Source organism: Leuciscus leuciscus, assembly GCF_965113295.1.
Source record: "Leuciscus leuciscus genome assembly, chromosome: 7".
In the NCBI taxonomy this organism is placed as follows: Eukaryota; Metazoa; Chordata; class Actinopteri; order Cypriniformes; family Leuciscidae; genus Leuciscus; species Leuciscus leuciscus.
This window is the reverse complement of record NC_138731.1, coordinates 17,856,452-17,878,403: the sequence shown is the minus strand read 5'-3', so window position 1 is coordinate 17,878,403 and position 21,952 is coordinate 17,856,452. Positions and strand designations below refer to the sequence as shown.

Sequence of the window (21,952 nt, the reverse complement as noted above, 5' to 3'; positions counted from 1 at the left end):
TTCCATCTACACTGATCTTCATCACAGCTGTTCATAATTTAGTTTATCACCATGTGTATTTAAGTTCCTCACCTTCACTTCACTCACTAGTGTTTGTGAATGTGAAGCAACCATCTTCTGTTATTTTGCCTGTTAGATTATTATTAAACCCTGTATTTGAACTATATCCTGATCTTCATCTGTCTGTCTGCAACCTTGCTAACAACAATGGGGTCCAAAGTATATCATTTTGGAAAAAATAAAACAAGGAAAAGTCATAACTTGAAGAAAGTTTATTTTAAGAATCTTAAATTAAGCACAATTTCTTGGTCACTAAACAAATAAATAAATTCATATATTGTTTTTCTAACCTCATATTATAATTACGGTAAATGTTTTATTATATCCATGTTTAATCCAAATTACATCCAGGACGAAGGACTCAAAGCTCAGAACGGTTGGCTTCTGTCTTTTCTCCTAGAAAAGAGATAATCCATGATAAATACTGTAGTCTAAACAAACGGTTGTATCTTCTTTCAAAACATGCACTCTCAAAATAAAATAAAATGTGTGTGTTATGTCAGACATTCCACATTACCATCATCTCAATCACTTGATAAATTTTGTTTTTGTAAAGTAAGCAAAAGGAATTCACCTTTTTGCCAGTAGAGTGAGCCGATTCCTGCACCATATTCGTTTGAAGCTTCACAGGTATACAGGCCATTGAGGTCAGATGTCAGTTTCAAGAAGAAGAGTTTATTTCCTTCTGTTTTAATGGCATCATTGGGGATAATCTGGTGTGTGCTGCTCAATTAAAAAGAATATGAAATCAGTTTAGTTCAGCCTGCTGGTTTAGACTGTAGGATGAAAATGCATGCTGCCATCTGAATGCTTAGTAATTGTGCCTAGATATCCACTAATATCCAAATGATTGGATGCAATTCCTTTCCCCATTTAACCAAGTTTCTGTTACTATATTTATTACCACGCGTTACTGTACATGTTAGAGATGCTCAAGGATGTATAGAGTCACAGAGACGATGTGTGATGCAGAATGAATCAACTTTATAAACACATAAGAGAAAATAACTTTAATGCGAAATAATGAATAAAAGGAACAGAGGGCTTAAATACACAGAGGAAGATCATTAACAGAACAGGTAACAGGTGAGAACTAATTGGTAATTATAGCAACTAATAATGAACTAGAACTCGGGCAAAAAGTGACAGTGAAAACGACACAGAACATAACTGTGACATACAGTTGTTACACATAGCAGCATCTGCTAAATGTTGAATTTATAGAGCAATCATTACATAGCATTTTGTTTTTGATTTTTATTTATAACTGAATTTGTATATATATTTTTTTTTTTGAAGAACACCTGACAGTTTAACTGCTCAAACTGATAAAATGTGATTCATGAACAACTATCACAAAAAAAGGGGGATTGTGGATCATCGAGGAACTGACACACAGTAGAGTCAAGTATATGTAAACCTTTGAACTTGATCATTTAAGTAAATTCAGTCATTATCTTTATTTTTTTAATTACTATTTTGCAGATTCTCCCAGGTGTATGTTAATTTATGACCACAGATTTGCATATAAAAGGCTATATAATCCAAAAAATGTAAGAGGTTCTCACATATTGTATGTTAAGTTTCATTCTTTAAGGGTGCATATACCTGCATATACACAACACCATTTCAAATAAAAACTGAAAATCTTTTTATGTATTTTGGATATTTATTTAAACGACATTTTGGGGGTCTTAAAATGCACACTTTTGAAAACAGGGTTTAAAGTGCAAGCTTTAAAAAACAACAAAAAAAAAAAAACGTTTTTTAAACTTGATTTTTCAGGTCAACAACAATTTAGATCCGTTTCAGAAAAAAACGTAGAAGAAAAACAATACAGGATTTTTTCCTCTATTTTTCACCAATTAAAATTAATTTACCCTAATATTGGATAAAATTTTGTTATTTAATCCCATTAGAATGAGATCTAGTTATGATCTTTTAGCTCTCCTTTTACATTTTTTTTACCTTAATATGACAATACATGAATGGTCAACATGACAGAACTTTTTTGTTGTTGTTGTTGATAATTAACGATATTAATAATATGAGTCACATCATGTTTACTTGCATATTATATTACCTGCGCCATCTGAAGTGTGTAGCTGGAGGATTGGCATCTGCCTCACACTGATACACTTCAGTATTAGAGAGATTTTGGAAAGGTGTCACAAAGACCAGCTGAGGGGGATCTTTAAAACACACAAACACACACATATGACTGCAAAGTTCTCGCAAACAATCCAGCTAAACAAATTCCTGTATACATTTGTGCAATCAACAACCAATTAATAAATCAAATAATAAATGTGTAAACTGGTGGATAAAAAGATAAATCAACACAGTAGGCCTAATGAAAAACAAATAGGCCTATGTAAATTGAGAATACAATGCTTGTGGAAAAAAAAGGAGTATGCTTAAAGGGATAGTTCACTTTGAAATACAATTTTGGTATGTTTTAGCTTACCTCCAGGGCATCCAAGATGTAGGTGTCTTTTTTTCCGCAGTAGTTTCAATTTTGATATTTTTAGGTCAAACCGTTCTTGTCTGTCAGTCAAATAATGCAGGTCTATGGTCACTATCTCAAAGAGCATGCACAGAGTCCAAATTAAACAATTCTCCATCGTAAGTACACATTGATGGCCTAAGACACGAAACGAGCGGTTTGTGTGAGAAAACGAACAGTATTTATATCGTTGTTACCTCTTGAACACAGCCGCGTCCAAATGATCTGAGGGCGCGGGCGGGTATAGATATATACACTAGATGTCGCCTTGGCTACTGCAGTTCATTGGAACGAAACCGTAGCCAAGGCGACATCTAGTGTATATATCTATACCCGCCCGCTCGTTTCGTGTCTTAGGCCATCAATGTGTACTTACGATGTGGAATTGTTTTAATTTGGACTCTGTGCATGCTCTTTGAGGTGGTGACCATAGACCTGCATTATATGACTGACAGACAAGAACGGTTTGACCTAAAAATATCAAAATTGAAACTACTGCGGAAAAAAAGACACCTACATCTTGGATGCCCTTGAGGTAAGCTAAAACATACCAAAATTGTATTTCAAATTGAACTATCCCTTTAATTGTATTGAATGTGCACTTGTAGGCCTACTGTACTTCAAATCTTAATTTTTTTGGTTTATAAAAACTACTCATAGATAATATATTAATGAAATAAAAAGCAACTTAGCACATTGGGAACTGTAATTTCAAATGAAAAGTTTTACTTTAAAGTACACTTTAAATAATTTTAAAGAATTACACTAATTTTGACATGTTGTCTAACATACTAAAGCACAAACTGAATTCCTTAAAGTATATGTATTTTAAATGGACTAAATTGCAACTTCACAACAAATATACATGACATACAAAAGAAATGAAATTATATTTTGGTTCACCATAAATCGGCCTACTTGTCAGTATATTTAACCATATTTTAATATAAGTAATTATGAAATAATTATGTATATAAATATGTACATAAATATGTACACTCCCCTCCAAAAGTATTGGAACAGTGAGGCCAATTCCTTAATTTTTTTCTGTAGACTGACTTTGGGTTTGACATAAAAAAATGTATATGAGACAAGATTTCAACATTTCAGCTTTTATTTATATCTGGATCTGATATACAACTAAGAAGATATAACCTTTTGTTTGAACCCACCCAATTGCTCATGTGACCAAAAGTATTGGAACAGATTAACTTAAAATAGATTAAAGTGAATAAGACTTAATATTTAGTTGCAAATCCTTTGCTTGCAATAACTGCATCAAGCCTGTGACCCATTGACATAACCAAACTTTTGCATTCTTCTTTTGTAATGCTTTTCCAGGCTTTCCAGGGGGTGTTTGGCTCGATGTCATGGTGCAAAGGACCCTATGGGTTGATTTTACTCCGAACCATCCCTTTAAGGTGAAAGAGAGTATTACTTATGCTGAAGCCATTAAAAAGGTTGACAAAGAAAACCAAGCAAAATCAAGGGTTTAAGTAGGTATGGCCCCTGTAGGTTTACCCTCTAGTCAAGCTCAAACGACTCAGAAATGTTGCAAAGTAACTGAAAAGATACTTTAATTGTGGATAAGAAAAATTTCATTTTCAATTTCAATTTGCTTTTATAAGTGGTTAATTGCTCAGCCCAAGTGACAAGAATAATTGATAGAATTAAAATAATTTAAAAAGCAGTGGAAAAGTATTTAGAGATTCATGATTTGTCGGTGGATTCCATTCATAACATGGTACTATGGGTATCTGATAGTCAAGCACCATGTGGCAGTTAATAATGACTTTATCTATTCTACAGTGGAATGCCAGGAGTTGAATTGCTAATGGTCAGGAATTAAAACACTTTATTGAGGAACAAGATGTTAAACCAAACATTATCTGTATACAGGAAACCTGGTTAAAACCATCACTTGATTTCATTATATATGGATACACAGCAATACATAAAGACAGGGATACTGCAGGAGGTGGAGTGGCCACATTTATTCAGCAGGGGATTAATTACAGAACTTTAAATATAGATAAAGAGATTGAAGCAGTCCTGGTTGAGATTTGGGTAGGTAAAACTAAGATAAAAATGGGATAAGGAGAAGAAAGGTAGACACTTATACAATATACAAAAATATATCTCAAGTAGCAAACATAGTTATCCAAACAGACAGGAAGAGGTTTGGTTTACAAGACTGAGAATAGGCCATACTGGTTTAAATAACAGCTTACACATTGTACACAAACATCCATCTGGAAAATGTGAGATTTTTGGAGTGAGAGAGGATGTAGATCATGTTCTTTTAAGGTGCATAAGAATCTCCAGACAAAGAGAAAAACTGAGTGAAGAGGGAAGTGAATGCAGTCAAAAAAGCCTTTTCTTTAGAAACATTATTATGTGAGACTAGATCAGAAAACATCACTAATGCTATGATAACATTTATCAAAGAAACAAAATTAGCAAATAGGATTATTTTTTATTTTATTTTATTTTTTGTGAATGATATCCATTTGATTGCACCTCAGTCCAGTAGATGGCGGTAATACACTTTGACTGTAAACTGCCATTAAACCTGACAAGAAGAAGAAGAAGAAGAAGAAGAAGAAGAAGAAGAAGAAGAAGAAGAAGAACTGTTGGTGATGGCTTGACTGTGCAACAGCTTTAGGTCTCATCTTCAACCCCAGACTTGATGTTGTGTTGAAGCAAGTAGTTGGTGGTGTTGTTGGGGTGTATCTTTACCTCATTTGCGTTCTACTTATTGAAGTAGAGTTTTCTCTCCTTAGTCTCTTTTGATCACACTCTATGATTTAGACTTAAAAGGCAGAAGTGAGTAGCCTGGTTAAAAACATTCCATTTGTGAGTAGTAACTGAGTTATGGTCTGGCAAAGCTTCATTAATAACTCATTTCCAAAGGGGCGTCACCAACGGACGTCGCTCAAATGCCTCTGGGCACAATTGGATAGACCTAAAACCAAACAGAGCGTTCGTCATCGTGTAAAGCCATATGCTGCGTCCCAATTCGCCTAAGTTACACTACGCCATAAAAGTATGTACTCTTTTTGTGAAGAAAAGGTATTTACTTTTGAATGTTTAGCAAAAAAGTAGGCAAGCTTTGGGACATACTACTTCGTCATCTTTATCGGACGGATCTGTCGCGTGCATCCTGTCACGTAAACTGCCCTGTCAATCATCTTGTCACAGTTAAAATCCTCTATTAAATCTAATTTAATTTCCTACCGTTTCGGAGAGAAATGTAGTAGCACGTTCATCTGCCAGTGGGTCTTTCATGGAGACTGTCCTCATGTGTTTGCAATTTGAATATAATAATGCATTTAAAAGTTTGTTGCTGCGCTTTACCAACGGACGTCGCTCAAATGCCTCTGGGCACAATTGGATAGACCTAAAAACCAATCAGAGCGATCGTCATCGTCTAAAGCCCGCCTCAACGTTTCTGATTGGTGCCGCGATTTCGACAGATTAGAAATGGGTTTGAATGGGCTCTTTGCCAGACTACTTGCAGAGCAAATCTAAATTTGCCGGAAGTTGTCTGGGTTTTCCCAGGCTAAGAAGTGAGTGTTAACTTCAATGAATATGCATTGTATGGTTTAATTCATCTGTTTGTTTGTTTTTCTCTTGGTTTACTTGAAGTTTGATAATTATTCATTTATTTCTTTATTTGTGGGGTTGGTAGGGAGGTGGATGCCATTTATTTTGAACTTGACTTTTTCTCCTGTGTATGTTAGCAAGGGAGTTGGCTTATGTTCCAATATTTTTTGGTCACATGAGCAACGGGTGGGTTTAAACAAAATGTGCTATTTTCTAAGTAGTGTATCAGATCCAGATGTAAATACCTTGAAATAAAAGCTGAAATGTTGATCTCTTGTCTCATAGTCATTTGTTGATGTGAAACCCAAATGTTTTCAGTCTACAGAATAAATAAAGGAATTGGCCTCACTGTTCCAATACTTTTGGAGGAGAGTGTGTATATAAGTTGCACTTTAGTGGGTCAAAAACACTCAAGTTCCACTAATTGCATTTAATATAATTTAAAATGAGAATAAATGTTTATTTAATATTAAATAGCATGCAATTAAGTGCCCAAAATATTTAATTCAGTTTGCACCTATGTATTTTATTTCTGCAATAAGTAGGCTACTCTTTTTAAAAGTATGGTAAAGTGTACTTTTTCACAAGGAAATACTGAATGTACATAATACATGATAATTTTAAGTCACATTAAAACTTGATAACCATTTTTACTTAAATTTAGCACACAATTGAATTCAAAGTTCTTCTGTTTATGGTTATGAATCAGTGGAAAATGTGTCACTTCCCTTTTAATTACCAATTACTGTGAACCAGCTGAGGCAGAAATGTACTGTATCTATGTCATAAAGTATAAAGGATCATGTCACTTACAGTGCACAACGATCTTGTGATCAATTCTCAGTTCTTCGCTCAACATAGCATGTCTGATCACACACTTGACAAGCTGTTGATTCATCTGTACAGTTGGAGTAGCAATCAGACTGCTTTTGACAGTCAACGTCCCATCCAGGTGTTTCACAGTGCTGGTCGATAGCTTCACAGAATCAGATAAAGTGCCCAAATGCCATGACACCTCAGCAGCAGACTGCGCTGTGGAAACTATGCAGGTCACCAAAGTAACCTCTGAGCGTCCCGCCACAGGGACCGAATCCACAGTCAAGCTCACATTCACGGAGCTCGGAGCTGGTGGGGACCATGAAAAACTAGATCAGTCAATCAAATCTTTTAGCGCATTTTAAGTGGAAAAAAGAGATTAAAACATAGATTTTATATATAACTCATATATATATATATATATTTAGACCCTTGTATTTGGTATTTGATAGTTTTAATGGGATGGTCAAACTCAGTCCTGGAGGGCCACTGTCTTGCAGAGTTTAGCTCTAACCCTGATAAAACTCAACTGACCCTACTATAGTAATCCTAAAAGACTTGATTAGCTGGTTCTGGTGTATTTGATTAGGGTTGGAGCTAAACTCTGCACGACAATGCCCATCCAGGACTGTGTTTGCCCATCCCGGTTTTAAACTAATCAATTGCTAATGAAAACAAGCAAGCAAGCAACTTTATTTTTATAGCACATTTTCAAACAACAGACGTTGCCCCAAAGTGCTTTACAGAAGCGAAAACATTAAAATCCTATAACAAAGCAAACATAACTTATTCGAAAGCTAATGAAAATAAATACGTTTTTAAATAAGACTTAAAAGTTGCTAATTGATGGAGCTGACCTCACTATTCCAGAGTTTGGGACCTACCACAGAAAAAGCACAATCTCCTTTAGATTTTAAATGACAACGAGGGAACTTTAAAAGCCATTGGTCAGAGGACCTGAGAACTCTAGAAGGAGAGTAGGGAATAATAAGATCACTGATGTACTGGGGGGCAAGGCCTGATATGGCCTTGTAAACAAACAAGAGAACTTTAAAGGAAGTCAATGTAAGGATTGAAGTACAGGGGTAATCTCACCCCCATTAAAAGCCTTGCTACTGCATTTTGCACTAACTGTAAACGGACTAGCATAATCTGGGGGAGACCAATATATAGATAATTACAATAATCAATCTTTGATGAGATAAAAGAGTGAACCACGATTTCCAAATCCTTCCTGGATAGAAAATGCTTTAGCAATTGATCTCAGGTTAAAAAAGCTACTTTTAACAACGGCACCAATCTGTTTCTTAAAATTTAGTGATGAGTCCATAATTACCCCTAAACTCTTTACATGATCTTCAATCTTTATGGACAAGGAACCTAAATGATCAGGAAAGGTAGGTGAGATGGGAGAACCTACAATCAAAACCTCAGTTTTACTCTCATTTAATTGGGGAAAGTTGCTAGAAAGCCAAAGTTTAATGTCGCTGTAACATTCCTGTACTCTGTCTAGCGAGCAGGTTTTATCTAAGCTCACAGGAAGATAAAACTGGAGATTGTCAGCATAACAGTGGTATTCAATATCATACTTCCGAAAAATAGAGCTTAGAGGAAGCATAAACAGAGTGCAAGGATCGATGCTGGAATGTCTAATGCACTATCAAATACATCTCCATTTCCGGACTTATACTCTAGAACACACACACATAGATTCCCAGGAGGGAAAGGAAGGAAAGGAAGGAAAGGTAGAAAGAATGCTGAAATGAATGCACACTTATGGTGAACACAATTTAAACACAGCTCCCAGGAGTTAATACAATGTAGTACTAAAAATGTCACATTGTTTCATCAGTTATATATGTCACATGTTTCACATTGTCATATGATTTACTAAGTCACATGGTTTTACTATGGGAAAAACCCTATCGTAGGCACAGGAACTGATGTAACCAAATGTTCCTATATATATGAGTGCTTCTGTATGAGTGAGTGCTTTTTGATTTTGATGTCGATGCAGCCCTGAAGAGAATATAGTATATCTTCAGATTTATTTAGACTTTTGATGATATTGCTCTGCTGAAATTCTTAACTTGACATACTCGGACGAGAACAAGTTAATCATATATTGCTTGAACTGCATATAAGGTATTTAGCCTTTGTGAATCCATTCACAGGACTGCCCTGGAACTGGATAGAGCTGAAAGTATTATAACCTGTAATCTTTTGTTGATTTGCTACACACCTTTTTTATTGTATAACCAGTATTTTGATCCTTTGTATAAGTAAATTTTATTTTATAAAGACAAGTACCGTTTATTCATATTTCAGCTCATCACCAGACAGTTCTATAAATATAGCAATAGAGCATTATAATTGTAGTTTATACTACTGTTGTTCTTCAAGAAACCCTTGGACAAGATACTGCTGGAAGGTAAGCATAACATTTGATCCATAGGCTTGAACTTGTAGAAATGTATTGTTTCACAGTAAGGTTATTATATTCCTAGATTTGCTGATATATGTTAGACAAGCCAAGGGAGACTAACTTTATAAATCTGACCTGACAGCACAAGGCTATTCTAGATAACTTGGGTTACTATGAGGCTAATCAGGAGATGAGATAATATCAGATCTCACAACAAGAGAGAAAAGCAACGGTCCCAAAATGGACCCCTGAGGTACACCACAAACTAAACGGGCCAATGTGGAAGAAAAGTCTCCCAGATTCAACTGTCCTGTCTTTCAAATATGAGGGCTGTACCCTGGACACCAATCCAAAACTCCAGACGGTTGAGAAGAATCTCATGGTCAATCGTATCGAAAGCAGTGCTTAGAACTAATAAAACTAGGCTAGAACAACATGTGATCCTGAGTCCAACGATAATAATATATCATTATTCATTAGTGACCTTGAGCAATGCAGATTCTGTGCTATGACAGGCCCTAAAGCCCGACTGGAATGTGTATAAAATATCAAAAGTAATCAAATGAGAATAGAGCTGTGAATAGACCACTTTCTCTAGAATCTTAGAGATGAAAGGCAATTTAGAAATGCAAATTGTTATACTGTATGATCCAAATTAGTACATACGTAACCGAGACGTTCCCTTTCGTTGTCACTCCGAGCAGAGCCGGCTCTCCCTATAAGCGAACTAAGCGGCTGCTTAGGGCCCCGCCGCCACTAGGGGGCCCCCTAACTACAGATGGTACTCGCCGGTGTCGCCGCATTTTAACAGTCAACCAACCGTGTAAAATCGTTGTCTTCCCTGGACTTGGAAATTTGACAGCAAAAATTAAACGAGTCTATCCAACGGGTGCAGAAAAAAGGAGAAAAAAAATCACATTATAGTAGAGCTACTACTCTAACGAAATCCAAATTTTAAGCAGTTTTTACTGTAGAATTCTTTTTGTATTAATTTTTGAACTTGGCACATTACACAATGCACAAAGAGCGGCCTATTGCGTTTTCTGTACAATTCGCGGCGCTGTTTCTTGGCAACCAGAGGGTGCGTTAAAGTGGACATTATCCCATTAAGCCTGTTTTATGCTTCTGCGTCGAATCGACGGCGTACCCCCGCGGACCCCTCTGCGTCGACGCGAACCTCGACGCGACCCCTCCGCCGTAGCTTGACGTGCACCTCCAAAAAATTGTAACTACGCGTCGCGGTGACGCAGACCGCAGGGGCTGTGATTGGTCAGATTATACATCATTTCCGGAGTAAAATATATTAAAATAGAAAACAGTCATTTTAAATTGTCATAAAATATGTTTTGTTTTATTGTTTTTTATATACTAAACACAGTCTTGGTGAGCAGAAGAGACTTCTTTTAAAAACATTAAAAATCTTACCGATCTAAAACTTTTGACCGGTAGTGTATATGTATATATTTATATATATTCTTTTCTTTTTTTGTTGTTGCTAGAAATAAACTTCAATCAATCAAATCAATGTTTGTTTTGAAAAAAAGTTTGTTGTTTATTTACAATACAATATTCACGGGTACATCATGGATATCAAGTAATTAACCAAGTCTGCCACGGGACACTACATTATCCTGCCATGGCACCGTGGTCGAACCCATTTTGTAGCCCAACCCGGTGATCTGTTGGTTTGCACCCGAAGATAAAATCTTTAAAGTCACTGCCAGTCTCTGAGCGAGGTCAATAGGCATACTGTGTGTAGTCTGATGCTGTATTAACGGCTTTAAACGATGAACAAGATCGTCAAATCGACCTTTCGACATCCGAAAATACTTAAAGTGCATTTCTTCGTCCAAGTCCCTCAGCGGTCGAACAACCGTAACAAATTCGCCAATCCTTCCCCTGTCTTCGTGCACTGGTCGTACAGACCACCTTCGCTGACGTCTTCTTTTTCTTCTACGATTAAACATTTGCAATAAAATAATTTGTTGTTCAACGTTGATTAGCTCCAGCTGCGACAACACTCTCTCTCTTTCGCTCGCCATTGTCGGAAATGAAAAAGCGGAACCGGCGCATGGAACCAAAACAAACTAGGAAAGAGATTCGCGAACCACACCACCCCCCTAGCGTTCTGGCGGTGAAATGCACCGCGATGCAACGCAACCCGACGCAGAACCATAAAACGGTCACGACGCCGTTGGAGTGACGGCGTAGCTACGCCGTGGAGTTGACGCAGAAGCATAATGAGGGCTTAAAAGTAGAGGTAGCCTACTCAAACGAAATCCACATTTTAAGCAGTTTTTACTGTAGAATTATTTTTGTATGAACTACATGTAACGTGCAACAATGACTGTAAAATGTAAAAAAGTGTTACCTAGAGCTTTTATTAGATTTATGTATATATTTTATTACTAAACATTTTATATACACATTTGGCTAATGATTGTTCGCTGAAGTAGTGTTTTTGTAGTTGGAATATATAAAAAATAAATACCAACTCAAACTAAAATCTTTTGCAGAATTTTTTATCTCTTTGATAGATCAATATAGAAGAATATGTTTAAATCACTTTAGAAGGAAGCAAAGAAATTACTGGTCCAACTTCTCCCTCTTTTTAAAGTATGGAACAGGGAAAAGAAGTTCAAAGATAGAGACTCCAGCATCACCTGTAGTAGGCCTATGCAACAACTTTATTGAAGATTTTTAATACTAAAGGTTTTAAGCTGTCTAGTGGACAAAAAACAGTTAGTGCTGTTTTAAAATGTACAAAGCATTCAGACAGTAATAAAGTAGATGTAGAAATTTGGCAAATCTGTAATCTTTACTTTTACTGTTTCAGTGAGTGTACTTTAATAAGCAGTAAAATAATTGTGGCCAATCATGTTAAAAGAGGTACAGATGAAATGTGTAAGGGTTAGATTGTATACAGTTGCTGGTTTGCGGTGGCAATACTCCATTATTCACTGCAAGGCAGGGCCCCAAAATTATCCTGCTTAGGGCCCCCAGATTTACAGAGCCGGCCCTGACTCCGAGTTACGTCGGATGACGACGAATGGGGTTCCCAGTGTAATCACGCCACCTCCCGACTGTCTTCCAGTGCCCTGCGTAAGTGTGAGCTCCCTGTCGTGAGACTGGCACGGACGAAGGACTCCTACTTAACACAGGATTATACCAAGGTACACTGGGAAGCATATCTCAGTGGAAATATGCAATCATGCCCAACCCGAAGGGAGGGACTTGGAATACACATATGACCCCGGAGGGCTGCATATGGAGAACACTGGGGTATCCAGCCGCAGGTGGAATATTTCAACCCCAGGGGTGGCAAGGTGGCTTACCGAGGGAAAGACACATGCTCAAGGAGGCTTACAGTGGAAATACACATGTGGGGGTCGCCCAGAGGGGGAACCATGCACATGGAGGCACCTAGCCAAGCACGAAAGCTGCCGGTGGCAAACTCTGGCGTTGACATCGTCAGTGCTGGAGGAGACTCAGGGCTTATGAGGCTCACCTGAGGAAATATTGCACGTATCCCGTCCGTGGAGAGGAATGGCGAGCAAGCGAAGACACCTGAGCAGGATCTAATACCGGCTAGTTGAAGCGAGTACATGAGAAGAAACTGGCTCCACTCGGAGATTATAGAATCTCGCGAATGTGTTAGGTGTCGCCCAGCCTGCAGCTCTGCAGATGTCTGTTAGCGAGGCGCCATGCGCTAGAGCCCAAGAGGATGCCACACTCCGGGTGGAGTGGGCCGTCACACCAAGGGGGCATGGTCGACCTTGCTGCTGGTAAGCCAAAGCAATGGCGTCCACTATCCAGTGAGACAACCTTTGCTTGGAGAGAGCCTTTCCCTTCAGCTTCCCACCATGACAGACAAAGAGCTGGTCAGAGGTCCTGAAACACTGCGTTCTGTCTACGTAAGCACGGAGGGCGCGTACTGGACAGAGCAGTGCCAAGGCTGGGTCTGCCTCCTCCAAAGGCAGCGCTTGCAGGTTCACCACCTGGTCTCGAAAGGGTGTGGTGGGAACCTTGGGCACATATCCAGGCCGGGGTCTCAGGATCACGTGATAGTTAGCCGGCCCGAACTCCAGGCACGCTTCGTCAACCGAAAATGCCTGCAGGTCCCCTACCCTCTTGATGGAGGTCAATGCAACCAGGAGCACTGTCTTCATAGACAGGAACTTAAGCTCCACTGATTGCAGAGGCTCAAAGGGAGCACTCTGCAGGGCAGTTAAAACCACTGAGAGGTCCCAAGAGGGCACGAGGGGAGGACGAGGAGGATTCAGTCTCCTCGCTCCCCTCAGGAACCTGATGATCAGGTCGTGCTTTCCTAGAGACTTACCTTCAACTGCGTCGTGATGTGCGGCAATGGCGGCAACATACACTTTCAGGGTGGAGGGAGACAGCCTTCGCTCCAACCATTCTTGCAGGAAGGAAAGCACGACACTGATCGGGCATTTCGTGGGTTCTTGACGTTTAGAAGAACACCAGTTGACGAAGAGGTTCCACTTCAACGCATAGACATGTCTCGTGGACGATGCTCTAGCGGAAGTGATGGTAGCCACCACCGCTGGTGGTAGGGTACTCAAACCTACCTCGTCCCGTCCAGGAGCCACACGTGGAGGTTCCAAAGATCGGGATGAGGGTGCCACAGAGTGCCCCGTCCCTGAGAAAGCAGGTCCTTCCTTAGAGGAATAGGCCAGGGAGGTGCTGTCGCAAGGAGTACTAGTTCTGGGAACCAGGTGCGGTTGGGCCAATACGGGGCAACCAATATCACCTGCTCCTCGTCCTCCCTGATCTTGCGCAAAGTCTACGCAAGAAGGCTCACTGGGGGAAACGCATACTTGCGTAGGCCCCGCGGCCAGCTGTGTGCCAGTGCATCCGTGCCGAGCGTGCCCTCGGACAGGGAATAAAACAGGTCGCAATGGGACGAGTCGTGGGAGGCAAACAGATCTATCTGAGCGTCCCCAAACTGATCCCAAATCAGCTGGACCGACTGGGGATGGAGTCTCCATTCTCCAGCGAGAGGCCGAAGCCAAGACAGCTCGTCGGCCGCACGGTTCAGCTCTCCTGGGATATAAATGGCTCGAAGCGACCTCAGATGCTTCTGACTCCATATGAGGAGGTGGCGGGCGAGTTGCGACATACGGCGGGAGCGTAGACCACCTTAACGGTTGATGTACGCTACTGTGGCGGTATTGTCTGAACGGACTAGTACGTGTTGACCCCTGAGCAACGCCCGGAAGCGGTGCAGGGCAAGGCGTACAGCCAGCAACTCGAGGCAATTGACATGCCAAAGGCGTTGGGGACCTGTCCAGGAGCCCGCGGCAGCATGTCCATTGCACATGGCGCCCCAGCCCGTGGTGGAGGCATCTGTTGATACAACAACATGCCTGGAAGCTCGTTCTAAGGGCACACCAGCCCGAAGAAAACTGAGGTTCAACCACGGGGTGAAGGTCAGACGGCAGGTCGGAGTCACTGAGACTCGGAGTGTACCGTGTTGCCATGCCCACCTCGGGACTCGATCGCGAAGCCAAAGCTGAAGCGGTCTCATATGAAGCAATCCGAGCGGCGTTACTGCGGCTGCGGATGCCATATGCCCCAGGAGCCTCTGAAAAAGTTTCAGTGGGACCGCACTCTTGCCCTCGAATTGACGAAGGCAAGTCAGCAGTGACTGCGCGCGCTCGCTCGTAAGCTGCGCGCACATGGCGACCGAGTCGATATCCATACCGAGAAAAGAGATCCTCTGCACGGGGCAGAGTTTGCTCTTCTCCCAGTTGACCCGAAGGCCCAGACGAGCTAGGTGCCGAAGCACTAGGTCCCTGTGTTCGCAAACCTGGTCTCGAGAGTGAGCTAGGATCAGCCAGTCGTCGAGATAGTTCAGGATGCGAACCCCGTGTTCCCGTAGGGGAACAAGGGCTGCCTCGACGACCTTCGTAAAGACGCGAGGAGACAGGGCTAGCCCGAAAGGGAGAACCGTGTACTGGTATGCCTGCCCCTCGAAAGCAAACCGTAAGAACGGTCTGTGTCGAGGAAGAATGGAGACATGGAAGTAGGCGTCCTTCAGGTCGATCGCTGCAAACCAATCCTGCGGCCGCACGCATTCGAAAATGCGTTTGGCCGTGAGCATCTTGAACGGCATCCTGTGAAGGGAGCGGAGGTCCAGGATTGGTCGTAACCCACCGGTTTTCTTCGGTACAATGAAGTAGGGGCTGTAGAAGCCGGACCTCATTTCGGCTGGAGGGACAATCTTGATCGCACCCTTCGCCAGTAGGGTGGCGACCTCCGCTCTCATGACAGGGGCATTGCCACCGACCAATGTGAAGCGGACTCCCCTGAAACGGGGAGGAGATCGCGCGAACTGAATCGCGTAGCCGAGCCTGATGGTCCTCGCGACCCAGCGGGACAGTCTGGGAAGCTCTAACCAGGCTCCCAAAAACTGTACCAGCGGGGTCATGCGGACATGCCCGGGAAAGCATGGCTGTCAGCTCGGGATCAGACTCGGGCAATGCTGGGACACCTGAAGGTGGCAGCACAGCCGAATCTTCCTCTCCCGAGGACTCCTGCCCACCTTGTGATGCAGCGATCGACATCGAATCTTCCTCTGGAGCGCCGAATGAGACCCGCGGCAAGTCAGAGGACTGTACCGCGGGCTCATTCGGATGACTCGCGGGTTGCACGGCGCTAGAGGACGGTGTGGAGCGTGGAATAGTCGGCGCTTTGTTCCACACCGTAACCCTCAGGTCACCCTGGCCGCCAGCCGAAGTACCAGCTCTCGCGGAGCTCGTAGATCGGGGTGCGGGTGAGGGGACTCTCCCATGAAGGTCATTGAGCCTCGACCGCAACCGTGCGATGGGCATGTTCCCGCAATGGGAACATGACTCATCCACAAACGCTGCCTTAGCGTGCTCAATACCCAGACACACAAGACAGCGATTGTGCCCATCAGAGTAAGAAATGAGAAGACCGCAACCAGAAGTGCACGGGCGAGGCATCTTTAAAAAGACGTGCCGCGTGCAAGCTCTTTTAGAAAGGAGTTTTTCTCCACAAGTGTTGAAGCCACCAGGGAGATGAACACACAAACTCTGCAATCACTGCACAGATAAGCAGGGAATGTGCACTCGCTGGAACTCGCTGTCACACCAACACCTGGAGAGAGGCTCGTCTCGAAGAGAAAATAGAGATGAACTCAGAATTGGCTGTGGAGTGAAGTGAATGAACTTGGCTCCGAAGCGAAAACATATCTGCATGTTGCGGCGTACTTCCTTATATACCCCTAGGGTAGGGCGGAGATACGCTATGCAAATTCCGCAGACCCATGGCATTTCTTTGCCATTGGCTCGTTTTATATACTCGAAGATGATAGGCTTTCTAAGCGAAACCCCATTCGTCGTCATCCGACGTAACTCGGAGTGACAACGAAAGGGAACTACATTTTGTTCCACTTTTATTACATGCAAAAAGGTTATTTTTTAAATTATTCATAAAAGACACATGAGATTACTTTCAAAGCATTAAAGAAAAATGCATCATTGAATTTGTGACAATTTTATAAAATGAACAGGAAGGTAACTGGAAGCATAAAACAAGTAGGGGGAGAGAGGGGTAAAATTACCCATTTTTTACTTATGTAGCCTACTTATGTGGTAAGGTAAGGGAAAATGAGGCAGAAGTACAATGAAAGTATCTAAAGTAATTTCAAGATATTTCCTAATCTATGACAAAGGATTTATAAACTGACAATCTCAATAATCTGATTCAAACCCATGTGAAATTTTAAAGGATAATTAAAAACTCATTTAATAATACAATTTCCTTTAACAAATAGACATATTTCTTTTCTTAAAGCTAACTTAAACATAAACATAAAACCAACCAAATGTCTTTAATTGTTTGCATTTCTGAAGCAATGTGTTGAACAAAAAAGTTGTAATCTTCCCAAAAACAGAGAGAGTTTGAGTAAAATTAAATAACAACTGAATTAGAATGAATAAATAAATGTCACTGAAACTACTAAAACATTTTAGTCAAAAGATTATTTGCATGGTAGCTTTTCGGCAATGTCATGTTAGGCAATTAGGGACTACAGGTGGACAGATATAAAATGATTATGGTGAAAAGCATCTTCTGGTTCTCATCACAGAAGCATTTGGTGTACTTATGTACAGATGGTACACAACCAGGGGTGCGTTTCCCGAAAGCATCGTTAGCCAACTATGGTCGCAAGTTCCGTCGTTATCAGCATAGTTCAACGATTTGGTGTTTCCCGAAACCATCGTTCCAACGAACGTTCGCAAACAGCATCGCAAACTTGTGTGGTTGGAACAACAGCTCTCGAGCTGTGGTTAGAAGCATAGTTTCTAGTTTATATGAGATGTAGACTGAATAAATCCTTATCTTTAGCAAAATAAGCAAGCTGACATTCAGTACAACCCGTGTATTTATTTAGAATACATACAAATGTAATTTACGTCTTTTAGTTTGTCAAGAGATTTAAAGCACCGTTTTTGAAGACTGCGCATGTGCCAACGTGCTCTAGGCTACTATGTAAGAACGAGCCAAATATTGAGTCTGGTAATAAAGCAAAATAACTGAGAAAAATTAGAAATGGTCTTCAGATGCCATATCTGTAACTTATATGACACAATCTAGCGTTAATTCGATCTCAAACAGGGGTGCGTTTCCCGAAAGCATCGTTAGCCAACTATGGTCGCAAGTTCCCTCGTTGCCAATAGAGTTCAATGGACATTGCGATGAACTTGCGACCATAGTTGGCCAACGATGCTTTCGGGAAACGTACCCCAGATTAATTAAAATAAGTTATTAGTCCACCACATGCGAGACGTCATAAACCAACGTGGTTGAACGATACGGTTTCGGGAAACAGTCGGTAGTTAAGCAGCGAGCTATATAGTTGTACGGGAAACGCACCCCAGTTTCGGGAAACAGTCGTGACTAGCTAGTTGATTTCTTCAACGATGCATCGTACTATGGTAGTTAAGCAGCGAGCTATATAGTTGTACGGGAAACGCACCCCAGTTTCGGGAAACAGTCGTGACTAGCTAGTTGATTTCTCCAACGATGCATCGTATATGGTAGTTAAAGGGATAGTTCACTTTGAAATTAAATTTTGGTATGTTTTAGCTTACCTCAAGGGCATCCAAGATGTAGGTGTCTTTTTTTCCGCAGTAGTTTAAATTTTGATATTTTTAGGTCAAACCGTTCTTGTCTGTCAGTCATATAAAGCAGGTCTATGGTCACGGTCTCAAAGAGCATGCACAGAGTCCAAATTAAAACAATTCCCCGTCGTCCAAATTAAACAATTCCCCATCGTAAGTACACATTGATGGCCTAAGACACGAAACGAGCGGTTTGTGTGAGAAAACGAACAGTATTTATATCGTTTTTAGCTCTTATACACAGCCACGTCCAAGTGATCTGAGGGCGCGCGCGCATCCTGGTGTGTGACGTGTACGCAGACTGGTGCATAGATATATATAGATGTCGCTTTGTCTACGGCAGTTCATTGGAACGAATGTCTTTAAGGCGACATCTAGTGTATATATCTATGCACCAGTCTGCGTACACGTCACACACCAGGATGCGCGCGCGCCCTCAGATCACTTGGACGTGGCTGTGTATAAGAGCTAAAAACGATATAAATACTGTTCGTTTTCTCACACAAACCGCTCGTTTCGTGTCTTAGGCCATCAATGTGTACTTACGATGGGGAATTATTTAATTTGGACGACGGGGAATTGTTTTAATTTGGACTCTGTGCATGCTCTTTGAGACCGTGACCATCGACCTGCATTATATGACTGACAGACAAAAACGGTTTGACCTAAAAATATCAAAATTGAAACTACTGCTGAAAAAAAGACACCTACATCTTGGATGCCCTTGAGGTAAGCTAAAACATACCAACATTTAATTTCAAAGTGAACTATCCCTTTAACCCTCTGAGGTCTGAGGGGTTTTTGGGGTCCTTGAGATGTTCTGACATGCCCTGACATTTGTGCTTTTTTCAGTTGCTTATAAACATATTAATGGCAAAGGTATAATTACACTCTATTTAGCACAAACAGGGCTACCATAATATGTGAGCAACATGCATGTACATGTTTGTATTTTTGAGAAAATGTTTATGCATGGTTATTGAAAAAACTAAAAACTAAAGTTTCTGAAATAAGGCCACAAAACACATACTAAATATGTGACAATAAGACTTTTGACTAATTGATGTCGTTGCCTAGAGTTTTTTCTTCAAAATGATGTGAAAATCATCCTGCCTTTATCATTCACATAACACAATACATTGATTTAAATCTTGTAAAACACTTTTTGTTTGTAAAGGCAATATGCGCAAGGGGCGTCAACCATTCAACAGCATCATGCATATGTAGTGGATCACACCTGAGGAGACAATGGGGCCCACATACTTAATGAGCCATTCATTCAGGTGTGTCACCTATAGCCACAAGAAAGAATGCAAGAGCAATATATATATATATATATATATATATATTCTACCAAATTGGTTCACAGTTGGAAGCATGTCAATTTATTTTTTTATATTTTTTTTCACAAATGTTGCTTGCAAATTGTATAATATCCAAGGAAAACATGTCTAGTAATTGTGCAGTTAATTCTCATACTGTATTTTCGGTTTTGGAATATGTATCCTCTCCCCAAATTTGTCAATAATTAAACACAATAAAAATTATTTAAAGGAAAGGCTTATATTTATCTTTTAAAATTTGTTTACATCTACCTTGTAAATATATATTTTTTTATTAAAAAGGTTACAATTACAACAACAATTGAAGTGTAATATTTCTTTGTAAAAACTAAAGTATACATTTTATCATATATATTTCAAAGTTAAGGATTCATTACTTCGAATATAGCCTACATTGACAAAACATGCTATATTTAACATATTAGCAAAAATTGGCAAACAAAAGCTTATTTGAGGTGGCAGATATTTTACAGTAAAAATGTGTAATCTATCCAAAACTAATCAACGAAATGTTGTCTTTCATTTGTCTGTAACATAGGTCTTTTGTTTTTATTATAAGGAATATAAATGTTAATTTGCAGTTTATTACGTTGCTTATACAAATACATTTTATTTCAACATATTTCACTCATTTTTACTCAGTATAGCAAAATAGTTTGCTAAAAGCAGATCATTCATTCACACACAGAAACGCAGTTTTTGCGAGTTGTGGTAAACAGCGCATCTCTTTCGTTCGTTCGTTCGTTCATTCATTCACACAGAAACGCGATTTACTTGAGAATGAAAAAAAACTTACTACAGTATTCCATCCGTTGCTCCTCGAAATACCAGCACTTCTGAGGTACGTTTTCCATTATTATTATTCCTCACAGCACTGCGAGACAGTGCAGACAAGTACACTGATCATCTGAATAAACTTGATGTGTTTTCTCTGATATCTGATATGTGGGCGTTCACAGTTTGTATGGGATCGTCTCAGTCATTTGCGTTTGAATAGCGCGCGCTCTCCGTGGGCGGGGCCGATTAAAACGTAATGAGCTGAGATGAGCTCGACTGGAATCGCTCTCTTTTAATACAGATTTCACAAGATGAGAATATTTGTTTTTTATATAAATTACTTCATTTAAAAGAAGAGAATTCAAGCTTCATGCCTGTGTGTCTGTATGCCTGTTTGACTGAGTATTCGCTGAGTTATTGTTCATTTTCGGACGCGTTTCAGAATGGACTTCACTGGCAGAGAGAAGGCAGAACTCGCTTTGTGTTTATTTTTCTTTATTTGGCAAAAAGCACAACACTTTGTTTTTATTGTGAGTATACACAAAAATAATACACATTTAACAGAATCGATTGATGTATGAAACTCCTATGGAAAATCAAAGTCAACAGAGTATTTATGAGTTTCTTTTACACTGATAAAAAAAAAAGCGAGCTGGTATCGCCGGCGATACCGCCGACCTCAGGGGGCGGTATCGACGGGGACACGGGGAATTGTTTTAATTTGGACTCTGTGCATGCTCTTTGAGACCGTGACCATCGACCTGCATTATATGACTGACAGACAAAAACGGTTTGACCTAAAAATATCAACATTGAAACTACTGCGGAAAAAAAGACACCTACATCTTGGATGCCCTTGAGGTAAGCTAAAACATACCAAAATTTAATTTCAAAGTGAACTATCCCTTTAAGCAGCGAGCCATATAGTTGTATGGGAAACGCACCCCAGTTTCGGGAAACAGTCGTGACTAGCTAGTTGATTTCTCCAACGATGCATCGTAGGCCTACTATGGTAGTTAAGCAGCGAGCTATATAGTTGTACGGGAAACGCACCCCAGTTTCCGGAAACAGTCGTGACTAGCTAGTTGATTTCTTCAACGATGCATCGTACTATAGAGACAGAGCGTATTTAGGCCACGCCCACACCCAGGGGGAAAACAAACCAACTGTCCCCATTGACTTTGCATTGCGAGAGGCTGCCTCCTTGTCATTCCTTGCTTCTAACAAAAGACAGAAAAATGCC

The 21,952-nt window shown here is 40.5% G+C and overlaps 1 protein-coding gene across 1 annotated transcript in view; it reads right to left on the bottom strand.

Annotated features, from left to right (window-relative positions):
* Positions 1 to 257: 257 nt before the first annotated feature.
* Positions 258 to 21,952, bottom strand: part of LOC309503162 (nectin 1a) — a 45,515-nt gene continuing 23,820 nt past the window's right edge. The window contains exons 2-5 of the mRNA XM_082175886.1: positions 6,986 to 7,297; positions 2,144 to 2,252; positions 635 to 783; positions 258 to 456 (exon numbers count right to left, since the gene is read on the bottom strand). Of these exons, the coding sequence (XP_082032012.1) occupies positions 422 to 456; positions 635 to 783; positions 2,144 to 2,252; positions 6,986 to 7,297 (605 nt within the window). The 3' untranslated portion in view covers positions 258 to 421. The remainder of the gene's footprint in view (positions 457 to 634; positions 784 to 2,143; positions 2,253 to 6,985; positions 7,298 to 21,952) is intronic.